General features: G+C 39.6%; 1 protein-coding gene across 2 annotated transcripts in view; it reads left to right on the forward strand.

The window, feature by feature from the left end:
- USP34 (ubiquitin specific peptidase 34) overlaps positions 1-19,260 on the forward strand; it is a 170,106-nt gene that overhangs the window by 101,124 nt on the left and 49,722 nt on the right. For both annotated transcript variants that reach the window (XM_089528821.1, XM_089528822.1), the window contains exons 35-44: positions 5,481-5,563; positions 6,758-6,798; positions 8,794-8,918; positions 9,350-9,502; positions 9,996-10,100; positions 12,652-12,707; positions 12,801-12,921; positions 14,017-14,200; positions 15,917-16,080; positions 18,154-18,219. In XM_089528821.1, coding sequence (XP_089384947.1) covers positions 5,481-5,563; positions 6,758-6,798; positions 8,794-8,918; positions 9,350-9,502; positions 9,996-10,100; positions 12,652-12,707; positions 12,801-12,921; positions 14,017-14,200; positions 15,917-16,080; positions 18,154-18,219 — 1,098 coding nt within the window. The remainder of the gene's footprint in view (positions 1-5,480; positions 5,564-6,757; positions 6,799-8,793; positions 8,919-9,349; positions 9,503-9,995; positions 10,101-12,651; positions 12,708-12,800; positions 12,922-14,016; positions 14,201-15,916; positions 16,081-18,153; positions 18,220-19,260) is intronic.

Raw genomic sequence — 19,260 nt, forward strand, 5'->3', positions numbered from 1 at the left:
CTCCAAAGAGACCCGAAGCAGCTTTATTTTGGCAGTCTGTAACAGGCCTTTGTTACTGCAACACCCACTATATAGTCAGACCACTTCACTTGGGTCTAGTATCAGCACCCATTGTATTTACAGAACTTATGATAGCTCCTGTAACAATGTTGAGACTACAGTGAATACATATTTTCCCATACCTCGATAATCTCCTTGTAAAATTAAACTCTCTTCAAGAAGCCATGCAAGCATTGTTCATCATCCTGTTCACACTAAAATAATACAGCTTCATAATACCTTGGAGTCCTTATAGACACCAAGAAGGGATGCATTTACCCTTCTCCAGACAGGATCCAAAAATGCAGGAAGCTCTGCTTTTAGCCAAATCAAAATATAGTCAACCCTTCTTATCCATGGATTCAACCATCCATGGCTTTAAAATATTAAAACAAGAAGTCACTTGGCACTATTTTACTACCCCATTGTTTATAATAGAGGACTTAAGCATCTGCAGATATTGGTATCCACAGAAGGTCCTGGACCTAAACCCCAGCAGATACCAAAGACTTACTGTGTGCCAATCTCATGGTCTTGATGCCCCTTTTGATGGTCATGATTTCTTAAATTCACTTTGTAACTTGGACAAGGTTCCATTCTTGACCACTTCAGTGGCTATTCATACCATTCCTAGTTTCATTGTGTCATGCCTCCAGAGCATCTTTGTTAAGATTATATTAGGTTTTCTATGTATTAGTTTAGAAGGGAAAATAGAGATCTACAGCTTTAAGAAAGACAAGGATTGTGGGAAATCCCAGGGTCTTATGCTGTCTCCCTCTAGTTAGTTTCAGTGTGTAGTAAGATTTCAGCCAAGTCAGACCTGGAGAGAGTATTTTCCTTTGACAAAAAGATAAGTCCACAAAAGAAGAAAGATAGTCCTCAGAAGAAGAAAGATAGAATCCACCAAGAAGAGAGCAAGGTATTTAGGAAGGACTGTTGAGAAAAAGGAGATCAGTTTCGTGTTTGTTGTGTTTATAACCAGCTTTTGGAAACTTAAGAAATTTGTGGACAAGTCTTTTGTTCTGGCTGTGTTCCCGAGAGCCAGAGGCCTTACTACACCCAAAGTCCATAGCATCGCTCTTGGGACAAAACACATTGCCTTAGACAGACACACATGAATACATCTGCCCCGGGAGGTCAGGTATTTTGTTCTGCTGTGGGCAAACACACACAGGTTCTCAAAGAGCATTCTGCCCTAACTAATTCTCACAACAGATGTGAGCCTCACAGGATGAGGTGGAGGGTACACTGCCAGAATCTGTTGGCCTAGGGACTGTGGAGTACAATAGAACAATGCCACAGTATCAACTGGTTGGAACTAGCTCTCATTCAGCTATGTGTTCTCAGAAACACTACATTCTGGCCTGCACAGACAATGAAACAGCCAAATCCTATATCCTGAAGGAAGAAGGATCTTTGTCACTCACTTCACAGGGAAGCTAACCTTCTCTTATCCTGGACAGAGAAGAACGTTCTCTGTCTTATCCCAACACATTCAGGGAACCCTGAACAAGGAGCCAGACTTTTTCAGCCACCGCACTCTGGACCCAGGGGAATGGAGTTTGGACTTATATATTTTCAGCTCAACTGCAGGCACATTTTGGTAACCCTTCAGATCGACCTATTCACCTCAGATGCAAATCACAAACTCCCCAAGTACCTCACCAGATTTTACACTCCAAAGGCCGAAGCCCAGGATACCCTGAAGACTCCCTGGCTGTGAGGTCTACATTTCCCAAGATCCCCCTCAAACCCAGAGTGCTGAAGAGGATTGGGAGAATGGGCATCATTAGTCCTAGTGGCCCTGTAGGAGGCCATGGTTTCCTACCTTTTAGTTCTGGCCAGCCAGGCACCACTAATGCTCCCACTACTTCTGCATCATCTCAGTTAAGATCCAGTCCTCCATCCAAATCCAGAATTTTCCACTTAGCTGTCTGGTGGTTGAGCAAAGAACATACTTAAAGCAAGGTACTCCCATAAGGTGGTAAACACTCCTATAATCTAGGCCAGTGGTTTCCAGCCTTTGGTCCTCCCTATGATTTGGACTTCAGCTCCCATTATTTCTGACTGTTGACTAAGTTGTCTGGGGCTTCTGGGAGCTGAAATCCAAAACAAATGGAGACCAAAAGTTGGAGACTACTGAGCTAGGTGAAAGTCCACTCTTCAGATGTAAGGGGTAATCTGGAAAACTGTTCTGAACTAATCTCATAGAAAATCTATTTTTCTCCAGACAGCAAAAATAAAGGATGTTCTAGAATTCCTGCAGTCAGTTTTTGACATGGGACTTAAGCCAGACAGTCTTTACTAAACACTTGATACTAGCAACCATTTTATTTAGCGTCCAGCACATATTCTCCAGTGTGAGATTTCTTAGAGGGGCAACACTCCTCAGCTCCCCTGTGTTTCACAGATTTCCCTTTTGGGACCTCCACAAAGTGCTCAAATCCCTATCTAAGCCCCCCTTTGAACCACATAAATCTGTTCCACTCAGGGTTCTTTCTATCAAGATCCTGTTTCTGTTCATTGTAAATTTGAGGCTGGTACAGCTATGCTGTGGTTGGACCTAGGTTTCAAACACAAGATAAATCCTGTGCTCCATCTTTCCCAGCCCCATAGTACAGTTGGACCTCCTTATCCATGATTTTTTTAATCCATGGATTCGAGCATCCAAATATTTACAAAAAATATATACATTCTAAAAGCAAATCTTGATTTTACCATTTTATATAAGAGGTACCATTTACTGTGCTGCTATATTTAATGGGATTTGAGCATCCACAGATTTTGGTATGCATGGGGGATCCTGGAGCCAAACCCCAGTGGATACCAAGGGCCCACTGTATTTCCTTCTGCCCTCATCCAGTATACCCCTTGAAAAAACAGTGGCACAAACTAGATGTAAAAACTATACAGGTTATTTAGAAAATCAGAAGTCTCATTTGTATCCTTTCTTCCCACCCTACTGGGAATGATGGTATCTTCTACAGTGTTAATCAGATGGATGTGCATCTTTTTGGTATACAAGACCTTAGGTCCTCCAAAACCATAAAATGTAACAGCACACTCAATTAGATGAGCATCCACAACTTGCTGCCTCTTCTACTAATGCACCCCTAGCAGGAAGCTACAGAGCAGCCACATGGGCAGCTCCATCCATATTCACTATACACTGTAAACTAGACAGATATTCCTCAGCCGGAGCCTCATTTAGTAGAAGGTTCTGCAACATGGAGTACCACATTAAAACATATTCTTGCCACCTCCCACCCTAATGCACATGTCTGCTTGGGTAGATCCTATAATGAATGGCTTCTTCTCTGCTGGCTGAGAATGGCACATTGGAGGACTTACCATGAAGGTCCATTCTTTCTTAGGAGAAGGAGCCATCCAGCCCCACTCTAGGTGTGGTGAGACTGTAATTCCTTTCCTAGACACGTTGAGTCTTTTCTGTTGTATCCTGTCTCTTGGCTTGCGAAACAGGAGGAGATGAGAACTGATAGAGGTTCATTTTAAGTAATGCAATATCTTGCCTTGCCTATGTGGTGATAGGAACTAACCCATTAATGGATTGATCCTCCTCTATGGCAAGAATAGACTTCACAGTAAGTTTTCCAGTGTGCTATTCCACTAACATTCACAGTTTTGCTCCCAACTTTCCCAAATACAAGCATTTTCTTACGTGGCTTTCCCCAATGTTTATGCATTCTAGTATACTATTTCTGAGTTGAGAACTGCAAAACAAAAATTCGTGAAGTATGCAGTCTGAAGGATACTGTTTTGAACTACATGTAAGTCTAGGAAGTGTGAATTGCATCAGCGTACTTAAAAATGCAGACCAAACAAAATTCTTCATTGTGGCCTCTCTACATCACATCCGTGGGTCTGAACCTGTGGAGAACACCTATTGTTGGAATCTTTAGAAGTCTCAGATTTGGTGGGAGCTTCTCCCTTATACACATCAGTTTCTCATAAGTTCTGCTTCAGCCACTATAGTGGTAGCATCTCAGCACCTCTGCTTTCCACTTTTCTGTTCTTCTTCAAGAATTGCTATACAGTGCATCCGCGTAATACCTTTTATGCGGGTGCCTTTTACGTGGCTTTCAGTTTATGCTGAAAGCCATGCGGCGGAAACAAAATGGTGCGTGCACCCATGGTGTGCCACATGCACAAGCCCCATTATTGTCAATGGGGCTCAAGCATATGCGCTTTTTGCTTTACTCAGGGGGGTCCGGAATGGATCCCTACATAAAGCAAGGGTGCACTGTATCAATTTTAGTATCACACATTGCTTTTGAAGTAATTTCGACCTGGAGGACTGTGGCCTTCCAGGCTTTTTTCAAACAATATACTGCCTCCCTGCATAAAATATTTTTATACAATGACCATAATAAACATCTGTACCCAAAGGATGGTGGTATGCATCCTGTTCTAGAAATTGGGGGTGTCAACATATTAATCCACATTTCAATATATTTCCATATTTCCCCACATTTCTACCTTTCTTTTGCTTTCTTTGCCACCTGAAAGACACCTATTTCCAACATAATCTCTCCGTTTTGTTTTGTGATTCAAAATATTGCCAGTTTGTTGGCCTCCTTTTTTGATTGGCAACTGTACCATGTTTGTTTGTTTGTTTGTTTTTGCAAAAATAATGGCTGTAGTTGCTTCCACACTTCCTAATTTAGGATTCATACATGGACAACTGTTTACTTGTAGTGAAATAGAGAAAATGTTAAGTTCATTCTGTTTGTACAACTCTGTGTCTGCTATACCATCTTGGCCATGTGTGTAACATGGTAAACGTGGTAATTATTGCCCACATTTGTGATCCAGAGGGACCACAGTGACGACTTGCATATCCTAAGCCCACCCCCCACCCCCCACCCCTGTGGCACGTTTGGTACCTCTTCTATCAGCCAGTTATTTGAACTGATCTGGTAGAGAGCTTTCTAGAAGGTTCTAAAGAGGGTTATCTGCAGGTGCAGACCCCTAGGTGTGAAAAACACATGGATGAACACTCAGAAAATTACTCGTAAGCAACTTGCCTTTCTCCCCATCCCTGTCCTTGACACATTATGAAAGCCCAAGTGCTGAAGCAGTTTAACCATTATAATTGTTCATATATTATATGTGTCTATGTTAATGAAATGAAATAGTCTCAGGCCAAGTTTTAAGAAATTGGAATTTTGTGAAATATGTTGTGCCATGGTTAGCGTAATAAATGAGAAAACTCTATTATTGGCAAGTTTTAATGGAATAATTGGCTTAAGTCCATGTATATTTGGCTTAAGTCCAAAGTAGTTTGTTGGTTTGTCCAACACTGAGAGTCATATAGTGAACACAGCTGTTTTTCTGATTTGTTTTATAGCATAAAGAATCTGTATAACATGTACGGTAGCAGTTGCATTAACTGTTTTCTTTTGACTTCAATTTTTTTAAAGGTATTTCTTGTACTTGTCCAGGGAACCAGTTTGATTCAGCGACTTATGTGTGTTGCTTATACATATGACAACTTGGCGCCTAGGTACAATAACCTTTTTTTAATATCTTTGGTAAGATTTATAGTATATATATTTGTATTATAGCATCATACTGAAATAGATGATTTTGCAGTCTCAGGAAAATACAACTTTTTATTTAAAATTTAGAGTTACTGCAATTTTTGGGTGTCCCTTAAGTCACTTTAAGCCTCTTTGAGTCCTAGTTCTGGGAAAGAGGCAGGATTTAAATGAATAAAATAATTTTTGCAACCCTGGGTAAGAAACTGTCCTTAAATATAGAAAGAAAAAAGAACATCTGCACATGGGAATCTTTGTTGGCATGCCTTAAAACTCAAAGCTGAGAACCTAGGTATTGTCCACATGCCTTAAAACAATTAAAAGTGGATTGATAGGCTACACCAGAATACTTTATGTCAAAGTTTCTTAGGCTGTTTGACATGGGGACAGAGTGGCATTTAGGTTATCCAGTGTGCCAAGGACACTGGTCCAAGGACTGGCACTTTGAATAGCTCTGACTTTAGCAACCAGCACAGACACTGTTCTGTATTGGTATCAAGTCCATATGGGCTTGCTTTTTCACTTCCTTTTCACCGCTGACATAAGAGATCGTGCGAGTTCTAACTTACTCCACCCTCAACAGAGGGTGCAGCAAGACTGTTGTTCTGTAGACTGGTTAAATCTACTTCTCTGTGCAAGTCCATTGCATACAAAGAAGCTAGTGCCAGGACAGGAATTTGCCAATCATATGTGGTTGGCTTTGTGCATGTTCTGTACTCTGGAACCTACTTAGCAGTTTTGTTAGTCTGGCTCAAGTTACCATGTGTGGTACTATCCCTCCATGTTCCATTAAATTCTGCCCTTTTTCTTCTCATTTACTCCACTGGTAGGAAAGCTACTATATTTTAATTAGTTTTTTGTGGGTTTTTCGGGCCATGTGGCCATGTTCTAGAAGAGTTTCTTTCTGATGTTTCGTCAGCATCTGTGGCTGGCATCTTCAGAGAATGCTTGCCTTTTAATTTGTTCACTACCAATCTTTTTGTACAAAGTACTCCCAAGAAATGTTAGGAGGACAAATCCTATTATATCAGATAATACTTTTAATGCTTCGATAATCTGTTGAGAACAGATGTATCTATTTTGAGGATTATTAAAACCATCTATTGTGAGTATTTTGCACCACAAACTACAGTAATGGACTTAATTTTATTCCTGTACAGGGTGTTGAAAGCTCAAGCTGATCATAGGTCAAGACATGAAGGTTAGTTAATAGTCAAGACGTGAAGGTTACTAGTGTGTGTGTGTGCACGCGTGCATGGCTGTATATGTATGTGTGTATATGGAGTTCAGTGAGGAAACTACTTTACAGCTCTGATGGGTACATGTTCAAACTTAAAAGTCACCAATAAGTTTTCTTTTTCATACAGTATTTGCTATTTCTTTTTGTAAAGATACTGAATTTTAATGTGTTCACTACCAATTTTTTGGTGCAAAGTACTCCCAAGAAATTTTAGGAGGACAAATCCTACTACATCACATAATACTTTTAAGGCCCAATAATCTGTTGAGAACAAATGAATCTGTTTTGAAGATTATTAAAGCCATCTACGTATTATCTTTGTTTAGCCAGTGAATTGATAAGTGATTAATGTTAAAAAGAGGGCATCTGAAAGTAGCATTTTGTTTGTTAGCTGCTCAGAGCACGTTTCAAGACAGGTTTAGCAGTAGCACTTCTAGCTGTACACTCGCACAGGCACAGGCACACACATACATACAGAGATGGTGATGATGATTTATAATCAGTTCCCTATTTTATAACTATATAACATAAAATAATTGTCGCATTTCTTTACCTTCATATGTAATCACACATATTCATAGCAGTTTTAACTCATGTTTTCAAACATTTTAGTCTTATCTTGATTCCAGGTAATCAAGTAAATGTTTGGGTAAATGTTTACTAATACCCTTGGAAGGCCTAAATCCAGCATGATGCACACCTAGCACTAGGATTTTTGATTCCGCCACTTCCTTCCTGCAGTAGTTAATTTTCTTTCTACATATTAATTTCCAGACTCTCTTACTGTATTCCAACAGTAATATTCTCTGTCCTTTTGCTAATAATCCCCACTAAATCTTAATCCTTTTTCTACTAGTACAAATTTAACTTCCTTGAGGCCTGTTACAGACTGCCAAAATAAAGCTGCTTCGGGTCTCTTTGGAGGTATGCTGTTTAAATGATGCATGCATCCTAAGAATCCAGAAGCTGCACCAAAGCTGCACTCCAGTGCTTAGGAATGGAGTGTGGCTTTGGTGCGACCTCCAGACTCTTAGGACCCATGCATCATTTAAATAGCATACCTTCAAAGAGACCCGAAGCAGCTTTATTTTGGCAGTCTATAACAGGCCAGGATCTCAATATTGAGAAAAGTGGGATATTAATGAAAATGATAGTGATGGTGATGATGGTTATGATCATAATAGGTGTGCAAAAATTAACATATATTAAGTATTGTTGGTTGATGTTCTCCTAACTTGATTCATCAAACTGCACTAAAATACTGTGAATGCAGAGTGAGTAAGAACATTTCTGTTTGTCTGAGATAGTACAATCGGCCCTTGGTATTTGCAGGGATCCCTTCCAGACACACATACACACACACCGGATATCAAAATCCACGGATCTCAAGTCCCATTGTCCTTAAGGGCAGCACAGTTACGCAGCTGGGTGTTGGGCTTGGAGGGGGGGGGCGGTGGCTCTGAAACTCAAGTCCTGTCTCCATCTCCCTATGGCTGACACGGCTGCACCCTGTGCTCCCGAAGCCAAACCAGGGGCAAAAGCCTCGGAGGGGGAGGACGGGAGGAGAGATGATGGAATGAAGGAAGTACGGAAGGAAGGAAGAGGGAGGGAAGACTTCAGTTCAGTTGTCCCCAATGGTGGTGTGGCTGCATACACACACCGCCATTGGGGACAATGCGGGCTTGCTATCCGCAGATGCTCAAATCTGCGGATGGCAAGTCTTTAGATACTGAGGTCTCACTGTAATGTTAACAAGTGAAAAAACTGTTCTTATCTGTCTGCATTTTGTAGGCAAATGTATCATTTTGTATCAGAGGTCATCATAATCTACATTGCAGATAGTGGCAACAGGATGTTTTGCTTGGTATTGACTCTTGTGACTAGATTTTAATGTTGAATGAAATCAGTCGTATCCATGTTAGTTGTCTCACTACTGTATTTGCTTCTTCTTCATAGTTACTCACTATTCAATGTGGCTTTTAGTGAGTTGGGCTCACTGTTGCTCTTTAGTGAAATCCAGCCTAGCAGATAGTGATAATTTGCAAGATTGGCTAAGGAAGCTTACTCTTCTAATTCCTGAGGTAAGTTTAAGGGAAGAAAAAGACATGTATATAATCACATTGTTTTGGACCGAGATTAAATATTAATTCAGTTTGAAAGCCTTCTCTGACCTGTTCTGTGGTAAATATATATAAGCCTGTAGCTTACACTTAACTCTTTCTCTTCAGATTCTAGTGTATAAATAGTTGTTCTCTCAAACACCCAAAATTAAAGCTACAAATTAAGTTCCCTTATACATTGCTCTTCATTATTAAGTTTATCTCCACAAATCTTGTCAGAAGCCGTACCATTTTGAATACATTTATTCTCATTGGCATAGATGCTTAGGTTCACAATGCCAATTGTTAATGGACATGTTGAAAGCAGTATTATAAATATGGTAGAGGGAAAGAGAAGAAGAAAAATTAAGCTTTGTTGACTCCATTTTACTCTTACCACTTTTTAATTTCAGACCGCAGTCCGCCATGAGTCTTGCAATGGTTTATATAAATTATCATTATCGGGATTAGATGGTGGAGATTCCATAAACAGATCTTTCCTTCTGCTGGCTGCCTCAACATTGCTTAAGTTTCTTCCTGATGCACAGGCATTGAAGCCTATTAAGGTACAACATGAATGACCTTCTTCATTTGCATAGCAGTTGTATTTCCGGTATAACTAAATGAAAACATATTACTAATTACTCGGTGTTGCATAGTACATAATTATCAAAACATTTGAAATTGCCAAAGATCTACAGTTCACAAATTTATGAGTCTGGCCTACCGAAAACAGGATTAATGGTAGTTGACAGAAAATGCATGAACATTTTTCTGAGTTACAGTCATTTGTGCATATTCATTGGTTACACCCTTGCTTTCCACTTTTTGTAGCATTCATTCATAACCCCAAAGAATTTAATAGCACATTCAACTAGCACTCCTTGTAGCATGTATTGGTTTGATGCTTCTAGTATTCCTCTGATGACTTCTTCCTCATTCCACTTTATTCTTAGCTAGTTTTCATCTTACTTTGTTCCTTCAAAATACTTGAGTTGTTTGTTTTTAATTACTATGCTTGTGGATAGAAAATTAAAAACAAAATAAATATTTTCTCAGATTGAAGATTATGAAGAAGAACCCATCTTACAGCCTGGCTGTAAGGAATATTTCTGGTTGCTATGCAAACTAATAGATAATATACATGTGAAAGATGCTAGTCAGGTAAGTGCAATTTATTTTACATTACAGGGTTTGCCCCCCCTCCATCCAAGACTGTACAATGGGTCTTTTAGTTTCATATTAAAGTGTGGGTAGGAAACTTTGTAGTGCTGAGGAGTTTGTTATAATTCAGCTAGCCAAGATTTATTGTCACATTTGATTGTATTATTTATATTCTGAATATGATAGATTCCAAGCTGGAATTGATGGTCCATGCTAGGTATATTCTGTAATGTTGGTCTTGCAGATGTTGAGTAATCTAAATAATCAGTCCACCTATCTCACAGTTACCCCGTTTACTATTTGTGGCACTTCACACCCTACCCAAGGTCTTTGCAAAAATCTTTAGCCTTCTCCCAATCTGACATCCAAAGAATGTTACTTAATAAACCAGGTCAGATGAGAGGTTACTTTAGATTTATTGTCCTGCCTGGCAGGCATTTGAGAAGCGATTATATAAGGTCTGTCTCACACAATGTGCTGAATATTGCTAATTGTTGTACTGGTGTTTATTTTACAGATAGATAGATAGATAGATAGATAGATAGATAGATAGATAGATAGATAGATATTAACCTGGTTTTAATTTTTTTCTGACTGTTTAGTTGTGCTTTAACTTACCTGCCTCAATCCAGTACAGGGAGAGGCGGGATACAAATAAATAAACAAATAAATAATATCTTGTGGATTTTAAGCATTTTGTTTTAATCGTTGAAAGCCTATTTGAGTCCCAATCTGGGAAGAAGCAAGATAGAGATGATGATGATGATGATACATCAGTTTCAAAGGCTTTCCTGACATGGTGAATTAAGCATGCATTTTGGAAGCATTTGAGGCTCTGGATAAGTTTTTGCCATATATTGTAGTACCTTTTCCAAGGAACTGTTATTTCATCGATCGTTTAGTTTACAGCAGTGCCTCTCAAGTTATAAATGTGGCAGACTGCCATTTTTCCCCAAAATGCCAGCAACTGATAACATATTTGTGCCATATTTTTAAAACTATAGTACATGGAAAACATAGTGAAGGGGGATAGAATCAAGTTGCATTTTTCAGAATGTGATCAGCCTTCCGAGCTGCATGCTCCTAAGAATATCATATTGAAATATGCTGGGTGAACTGATCACTATTAAGTAAATTGACATGATCCAAAAGTATTATTAGGTCCTCTTTCACCCATCCATCCATTCAGCCATCACTTTATTTAGCTGTGATTCAAGGTGACTTACAAAATAGAGAAAATCATGAATAAAAATATATGTGACTAAAAACATACAAAGTTGTGATTAAAATAGTATTAACTATCAACATAATTAAGACCATTTAAAACATTAATTTAAAGCAAATAATAAAATCACTTAAGAAATAACGGGGATGGAAATTCCTGAAAATTTTGAATTTTCCTAAATGCTTGGTGCTCAGTTACTGCTGTCTTTCTGCTAATTGTGGCACATAACTCTCTGCTTTTTAAAAGAGATCCTGATCTCTCAATGGGATTTTAATAATTATCTTATGAAGAGTGCTTTTCATTTTAAGGCAGAAAACAGGAACTTACAGGAACTGAGACCATAAACAGTTTAATAGAGGGGTGTATCATGACCCAAAATGTTGTAATTTCAATAAATATAATTGCTACAGAATTTCAAAAATATCCACAGCTGTGTTGGCAACAAAGAGTGTTTGGCATATTAAAGACTCAGAAGTTTTATCAGTTCAAATTTTGTTGACTCCATTCAGCTGGAGACCATGAAAACAGGTGTTAAGTAAAACATACAAGTCTTTAGGTTTGCAGAAGATTCTTCTGTTGTTTTGCTTGCAACAGACTTAACCTAACTACCACCTTAGAAAATCACAAATATGAAGCAGCTGGAAGTGGTACAGGAAAAATGCTTCTGTTGTTTTGCGAGCCAGGGGAGCTTTCCTTAAAAAGCATTTTGCTTTCTTTGGAGGGCAGACTTCTTTACTAGCTGAGAAGAATTTTTAAAATGCTTGAGATATGTACGGCATTGATATGTTGAGGGGTGGTGGTGTCCAATTCTGTTTTTCTGCTGACAGAACTGCTGCCATTAGCAAAAGGGTTAGGCTGGTTGCATTGTTTCATACTCGCTGAAGTTTCCAAACACTTTCCAAAGGCAGCCCCATATAGAATGTGTTACAATAACCCTAATGGGATGTAGTCAAGGCATGTGTCACCATAGCCAAATCTGACCTCTCAAGGAATGAGGTGTAGCTGGTGCACTAGTTTTCAACTGTTCAAACACACTGCTAGTAACCACTGAAACCTGGGCATCCAGGCTCAGATTTGAGCCCAGGGGTATGCCTAAGCTGCAAACTTGAGATTTCAAGGGTAGTCTATCCCCATCCAACCCAGGCTGAATCCCTGCTTGTATGTGTAGAAGTGATACTAAAGTTGTACATATTTATTGGACTTATCAGTTATGATTATAAATACTGTACCTATATACTGTTTTCTTACTGAGTTAACATTGCCCAGTGCAGCTAATGCCTTTATAATTGTTTCCTATTTATATTTTCTTTTCTTTTTTAACCTTAGACAACATTGCTTGATTTAGATGCCTTAGCAAGACATTTGGCTGATTGTATTAGAAGGTAAGCTAAGATCATTCACTTAGAATGCCTGCTTTACATGTTTTTATTAAGAGAATATTCTTAGTCAACAGATAATTTGCTTGTGTTTTGTAGCAGAGAAATTCTTGACCATCAGGATGGTAATATAGAAGATGATGGTCTTACAGGTCTCTTGCGACTGGCAACAAGTGTCGTCAAACACAAGCCACCTTTTAAATTTTCCAGAGAAGGACAGGTAAATATTTAATGGGGCTAAAGAGAATATGACTACTGAGTGGTCTTTCATATTTTAATTTCTCAGAGTATCACTTCTTCTGCTTTTAGAGTATATGCAAATACACATGTTCTTTTCCTTTTTAAAATGCATGCATGTGACTGTACACCTGTCTGTGGATAAAAGATATATCCTCTTAATATTTCTTCAACATCTTAAGGTTAGGTAAAATAAATTTAAGCCTTAGAAGCAATACAGTCCCCCCCTCCATTTTTGCAGGGGATCCTTTCCAGACCCCCCCCCTGCAAAAACGGAAAATCACTGATATTGGACTCCCTATTAACTTCAGTAGTGATGCACTCTTGTGTGCGCTGCTGCACACGTGCCCTGGGCACATGCCCCATTGTGTAGCCCTCCATTTGCCCCTCACATATTTCCAAGGGGCGCAGACTCCAAGTCTGTGAAAACGGAGGGGCAACTGTATTTTTAAAATGTGTAACAAGTGAAAATAAAGTTCCTGGTTCAAATATTTGTCCAGTGGAAAGTCCTCTTTACGACAAGGTGTAGCCTGAGTTTCAAGTACACACATGTAACATGATGTTGCCTATGAGCAGGATTTTCACCATTTGAAGCAAAAGGTGGGTTTATATATAAAGTCATTTGTTTGGGGTGTATTTTTCTGTGTTCCAGAATCTTACACAAAAGGTTTCTCATGGTTCAAAGTTATACACTAGTTGTTGTTGTTATATGTCTTGAAGTGAACTCTGACTTATGGCAACCCTTTCCTTGGGTTTTCTGGGCAAGGTTTATTCAGAGAAGTTTTGCCATTGCCTTCATTTTAGGCTGGAAAAGTGTGATTTGTCCATCACCCATTAGATTGCAGTGACTGAATGGGAATTTGAACTATAATCTCCCAGAGTCCATCACTCAACTGGGTGTCTTATTTAAATTGCAGAATTTTGAATGTAACCTTAAGAAAATTAGACTTATTCAAGGGAGATTGTCCACTTAAGTCCATTGGATTTTATTGGAACTTTAAGTGGAGTACATTTCATGGTAGAGCACCTCAGGGCACTGAAGTTGGTATGAAGTTGATCTACTTTCTTTGTTTTACAGGAATTTCTGAGAGATATCTTTAATCTTCTATTCTTGTTGCCAAGTCTAAAAGATAGACAACAGCCAAAATGCAAGTCACATTCTTCAAGGGCTGCTGCTTATGATTTGTTGGTTGAAATGGTAAAGGGTTCTGTAGAGAACTACAGGCTGCTCCACAATTGGGTTATGGCACAACATATGCAATGTAAGAAGATTCTGGTGATTGTTAAAACATTTTTTAGTGAACTGATGGCTTCTAGTGGTTTTTTGTTTATTTGTTTGTTTTTGCTTTCCTTAGAATTTTGAAAAGTTAATTAATAAAATGTTATGGTTCCCTTTTGCTTACCCTTCACTAAAAGTTTATCCTACTTTGAATAAGCTTAACAAGCAAGTGTTGGTATAGTACTTCACCTGAGAGTAACATTTAGATGACTTAGGGGTTGTACAGACCGGCCAGCCTGAACACGGACTAAGGCTAGATAAGGGCTGAGCGTTTACACACTCAGAAACCCTAGTTCGCCTCCCAGGTGCCATCTTGGCATATTCCTGTTCAGATGATGCACACCACGATGACATCTATCATGTGCAGCATCCAAATAGCGCTGCGCACAAGGGCCATGCCACGGCCCTTATGGCATCCCCAGTCCAGCGCTTCCAGGGTGGCACAGAGCCACCCCTGAATGGGCTGTACAAACTGGGTTGAAGTGCCAGTGTGGGGGCAACATGGGGGCATGGCGTTTGGACAGTGCACACCCTGATGCCACCTGCAAACCCATGTCACAGTGCTCCTTTGGTGTGGCATTTATATGGCACACGCTGAAAGGACCGCCAAAAGTGCCACCACAGCAGCAAGGGCACCTTTTTGCTGGCTCTAAATGGAGTGGCATTTTGCCTTTTCTTTTAGAGCCAGCAACATGCCAGATTGGGGCCGTGGTGTGCGGTTGCCACAGCCCCAATCTGGTGTTGAAAGGGGCAGCGTCAAGCCTCCACTTCAGGGCCATCTGTTTTGCCCCTTAATTTGCTTTTAACCATTTTCTGGACATGCTTTGATAAAACATTTGTCATTTTTGTGGTCCTTTGCATTCATCTGAAGTAGCATAAATATCTTGATAAGACTTTGTTGTGTCAGAGGGCCACTTACTCATCCTAAGAAATGAGTTTTAAATTGACAGAAGTAAATCAGCATGAAAATACATTTGGTTTAATACATCACTTTATTACAGTTAAGGAAATGGAAGTGTCATGTGTTTGCCAAAGCTTGTTTTCTCTTGCAGAAAATTGAACAATACCATCATATATAATAGAGTGCAAAGGGATTTTGTAGCACTTTTGAGACTAACCGAAAGAAACTGGTAGCATGAGACTTCAGTCTACTTCCTCAGAAGAAAGCTCATGCTACCAGCTACTTTCTTTCATTCTCAGAAGTGCTACAAGATCCCTTTGCATTCTTATTCCCCAAACTAACACAGCTATATCTTTGAATTAAACCATCATGTATAGTAGTCATAGTAGATTGTGCTAGATCTGTGGAAGATTTTTGTTAATTTCTAGAAAACAAGCAGGCCATAACCATCAGGCACTGCCTTTAGAGAGCTGTCTTGTTTCCTTTTAAAAAGTAGATAGCAGCTTCATTTACTGTATATACTGCTTCATACAACCTAAACAGTCTGAGTTGTAGCAGCAGTGCATGCAAGCTCTTCTCTTATGGATTCCTAGAATTTGGAGAGGCAATTACCAGAAAGCTTTAGAACACAAGTTGCAAATGCAGCATTGGTGATCTGTTCTTTTCTCCCTTCTGGAAGGAGAGAAAAGTAACCTCCTTTATTATTATTTTTCATTAACACCATAGAGGTTCAAGCAAATGCTTAGTTGCAAACTACCGTACATTAAGAAATAAAAATATCATTGTCATATTTTTCAGCTTCCCATGCACCTTACAAGTGGGATTATTGGCCTCACGATGATGTCAGAGCTGAATGCAGGTTTGTGGGTCTAACCAATCTTGGAGCAACTTGTTACTTAGCATCAACTATTCAACAGTTGTATATGATTCCAGAAGCCAGGCAAGCCATCTTTACTGCAAAGGTAAGACTTTTCTGTTTTTATTTATTTATTTTGCTGTCTTTCTCCCAAATTGGACTCAAAAGCGGCTCATTTTTTGAGCAAATTTTAAATAGTGTGTTAAATGTGGTTTAAAAAAAATCAGATGGCTCTAGTGAGTAAACATCCTAAGCAACCATATATTCTCCATGAAAAATGCTCTATAAAATAACTGTTGCAGTAACTAGGGATGGCATCTCTCCTCTGGACGCCTGTCTGGGGTCAGTAATGGGCTGGATGAGGGAAAACAAACTCAGGTTGAATCCAGAGGAAACGGAGGTACTAGCGATAGGTTCCCTAGGTCCTGGGAAGGAAATTAGTCAGCCTGCCCTGGATGGAGTCACACTTCCTCTAAAAGACAAAGTCCGCAGTTTGAGAGTACTCCTGGACTCATCGCTACAATTGCCATCTCAAGTAGATGCGACAACCATGAGTGCTTGGTACTAACTTTGGTTGATACGCCAACTGTGTCCCTAGCTGGACCGAAAGGACCTTGAAGCAGTGGTACTTGCACTGGTGACCGCTCGCCTTGATTTCAGTAATGCACTCTACATGGGGCTAACCTTGTACCAAGTTCGGAAGCTTCAGTTAGTACAAAATGCGGCAGCCAGATTGGTCACTGGTTCTTTGAAAATTGACCATATAACACCTATTTTGAAAGATCTTCATTGGCTACCTATTAGCTTCCAGGCGCAATACAAGGTGTTGGTTATCACCTATACAGCCCTACATGGCTTGGCCCCGAATTACTTAAAGGAACGCCTCTCCCTGCATAATCCGCCCCACTCTCTCAGAACCTCCGGGGAAAATCTGCTGGAAGCACATCCAACCAGACTGGTCTCAACTTCCCAAAGAACCTTTACCTCAGTGGCTCCTAAACTATGGAACAACCTCCCGGAAGAGATCCATCTTATTACCTCCTTGAAGTGTTTCAGGAGGGCAGTTAAGACGGATCTCTTCCACCAAGCCTATCCACCCAATCTTCTGTAACAACATCATTCACTCTTCTGTCTAGGATCAGAACATTTTATCTTATAAATGTTGACTGCACTCTTTTTAACTGTTTTAATGTTTGAAATTATATGTTTTATTCTTGTATTTTATTGTTACTGTTGGGTTGTAATCCCACCTCGATCCACCTGGGAGAGACGGGAAAATACAAATACTATTATTATTATTATTATTATTATTATTATTATTATTATTAAAACTAATAAAGACATCTGTTTTCCTGAAACCTTGGAGTGTTGTAGCCAGTCAGAGTAGACATTACTTAGCTAGATGAGCTAAGTGTTGATATAAGACAGCTTCACATGTCCATGTAACATATTTCTGTTTTACAGTCTTTCCATTTAAATGCAGTAATATAAGGATGGTACTGACCTCACTGGTACTAAATCATTGTTAGTCCAAATGAAAATGTTTTTGAAAGTTACGGCCAAAACAAACTGCAGAAATAATCCATCTTGAGACCACTAATTGCCCTGGCTCAATGCTCAGGAATTCTGGGAACTGTAGTTTTGTGAGGCATTGAGCCTTCTCTGTTAGATTGCTCTGGTGCCACAATAAACTACAGTTCCCAGAATTCCCTAGCACTGAGCCAGGGCAATTAAAGTGGTCTCAAAAAAGTGGTCAAAAGCAGAAAAGCAATTAAACCACCATAAAATTTGAAACCATTTAAAATAAATTAAAGCAACAACAACAACAAATTGGGGTCTATAGTGTAAGGAAAAGAGATTTAGATCATATGACGCTTCCTTGCTTCTTCCTTGCACACAAGAATGGGCTTTCACATTAAATTCCCAATATCCCATTTTGAAGTTTCCAGTTTAAATTTTCACTGTTCCTGTTTTGAGATAATTCATTTGCTAATTATGTTTTTGGTCCACCACACGTTTTAAGTTTACTTACCTGGAAATATTTTAATCTAAATACACTGTGAAGTACTATAATCCTGACTTTTCCCAATTGCATATTTAATTTGCAACATACAGATTTCACAAAATGAAATACCTGTAACCTCCTTTTTGTACTATCTCCCATCTTCTGTTTCTAAAGTATTCTGAAGACATGAAGCACAAGACCACCCTGTTGGAACTTCAAAAAATGTTTACACACTTAATGGTAGGTTTGGAATGTTCTTGTGGAAATGCATGCATTCATTCTGTGTGAGCACCTTAATAACTGTCAGTAAACATGAACATATAGGCAGTGGAAGTGTCATGACATCATTTCCAGTAGTGCTGGAACGGCTAGTACTGTGTGCCCGTGCCAAGTGTGGGCTTAACATTTGCGGTTTCAGCTTCCGCGGGCAGCAAACCCTGGCTTTCTAAATGGTTACATTCACGCAGCGGCACACAGAAGCACATGCTCATTGAGAAGAACGGGATTTAAGGTCCCACGTTTTTTACTATCTGTGGGGGGTTCCGAAATGGATCCCCCGCAGATAGCAAGAGTGCCCTGGGTGAAAAATGGCCTAAGCCTCCTCCACTGTCATCTTCTAGTGGGGCAAAACAGTGCACTTTGGGTAGCAGGTTCTAGGATAAAAATTCAAGGACTGGCCAGATGATACCTTTCTGTGTAATGAATGGTAGTGGATTCCTTATGTGGTCTGCTTTTTTCATTCAGTCCAGCTCAGCCAAGGTGTCCCTTGATTTCAGGCCAGGAAGAGAAGAAAGTAAAGAAGTATTAAATCCTAAGCCTGAGTAGGCTTAACTTTTTCAGTGCTGGCAAATTGTAGACTCATAGAATCATAGAGTTGGAAAAGACTGCAAGGGCCATCCAGTCCAACCCCCTGCCGTGCAGGAAATCTCAGTCAAAGCATCCCAGACAGATGGCCATCCAGCCTCTGTTTAAAGACCTCTAAGGAAGGAGAGTTTGTTCCACTGTCAAACAGCCCTTACTGTCAGGAAGTTCCTCCTAATGTTGAGGTGGAATCTCTTTTCCTGTAGTTTGCATCCATTGCTCCGGGTCCTAGTCTCTGGAGCAACAGCGAACTCCCTCCTCAGTGTGACTTCCCTTCAAGTATTTAAACAGGGCTATCATATCACCTCTTAACCTTCTGTTCTCCAGGCTAAACATCCCTAGCTCCCTAAGTCGTTCCTCATAGGGCATGGATTCCATACCCTTCACCGTTTTAGTTATTATTATTATTATTATTATTTA

The sequence above is a fragment of the Sceloporus occidentalis genome, unplaced genomic scaffold (assembly GCF_023333645.1).
Source record: "Sceloporus occidentalis isolate IW3139 unplaced genomic scaffold, rSceOcc1.0.p SCAF_6, whole genome shotgun sequence".
Lineage (NCBI taxonomy): Eukaryota > Metazoa > Chordata > Lepidosauria > Squamata > Phrynosomatidae > Sceloporus > Sceloporus occidentalis.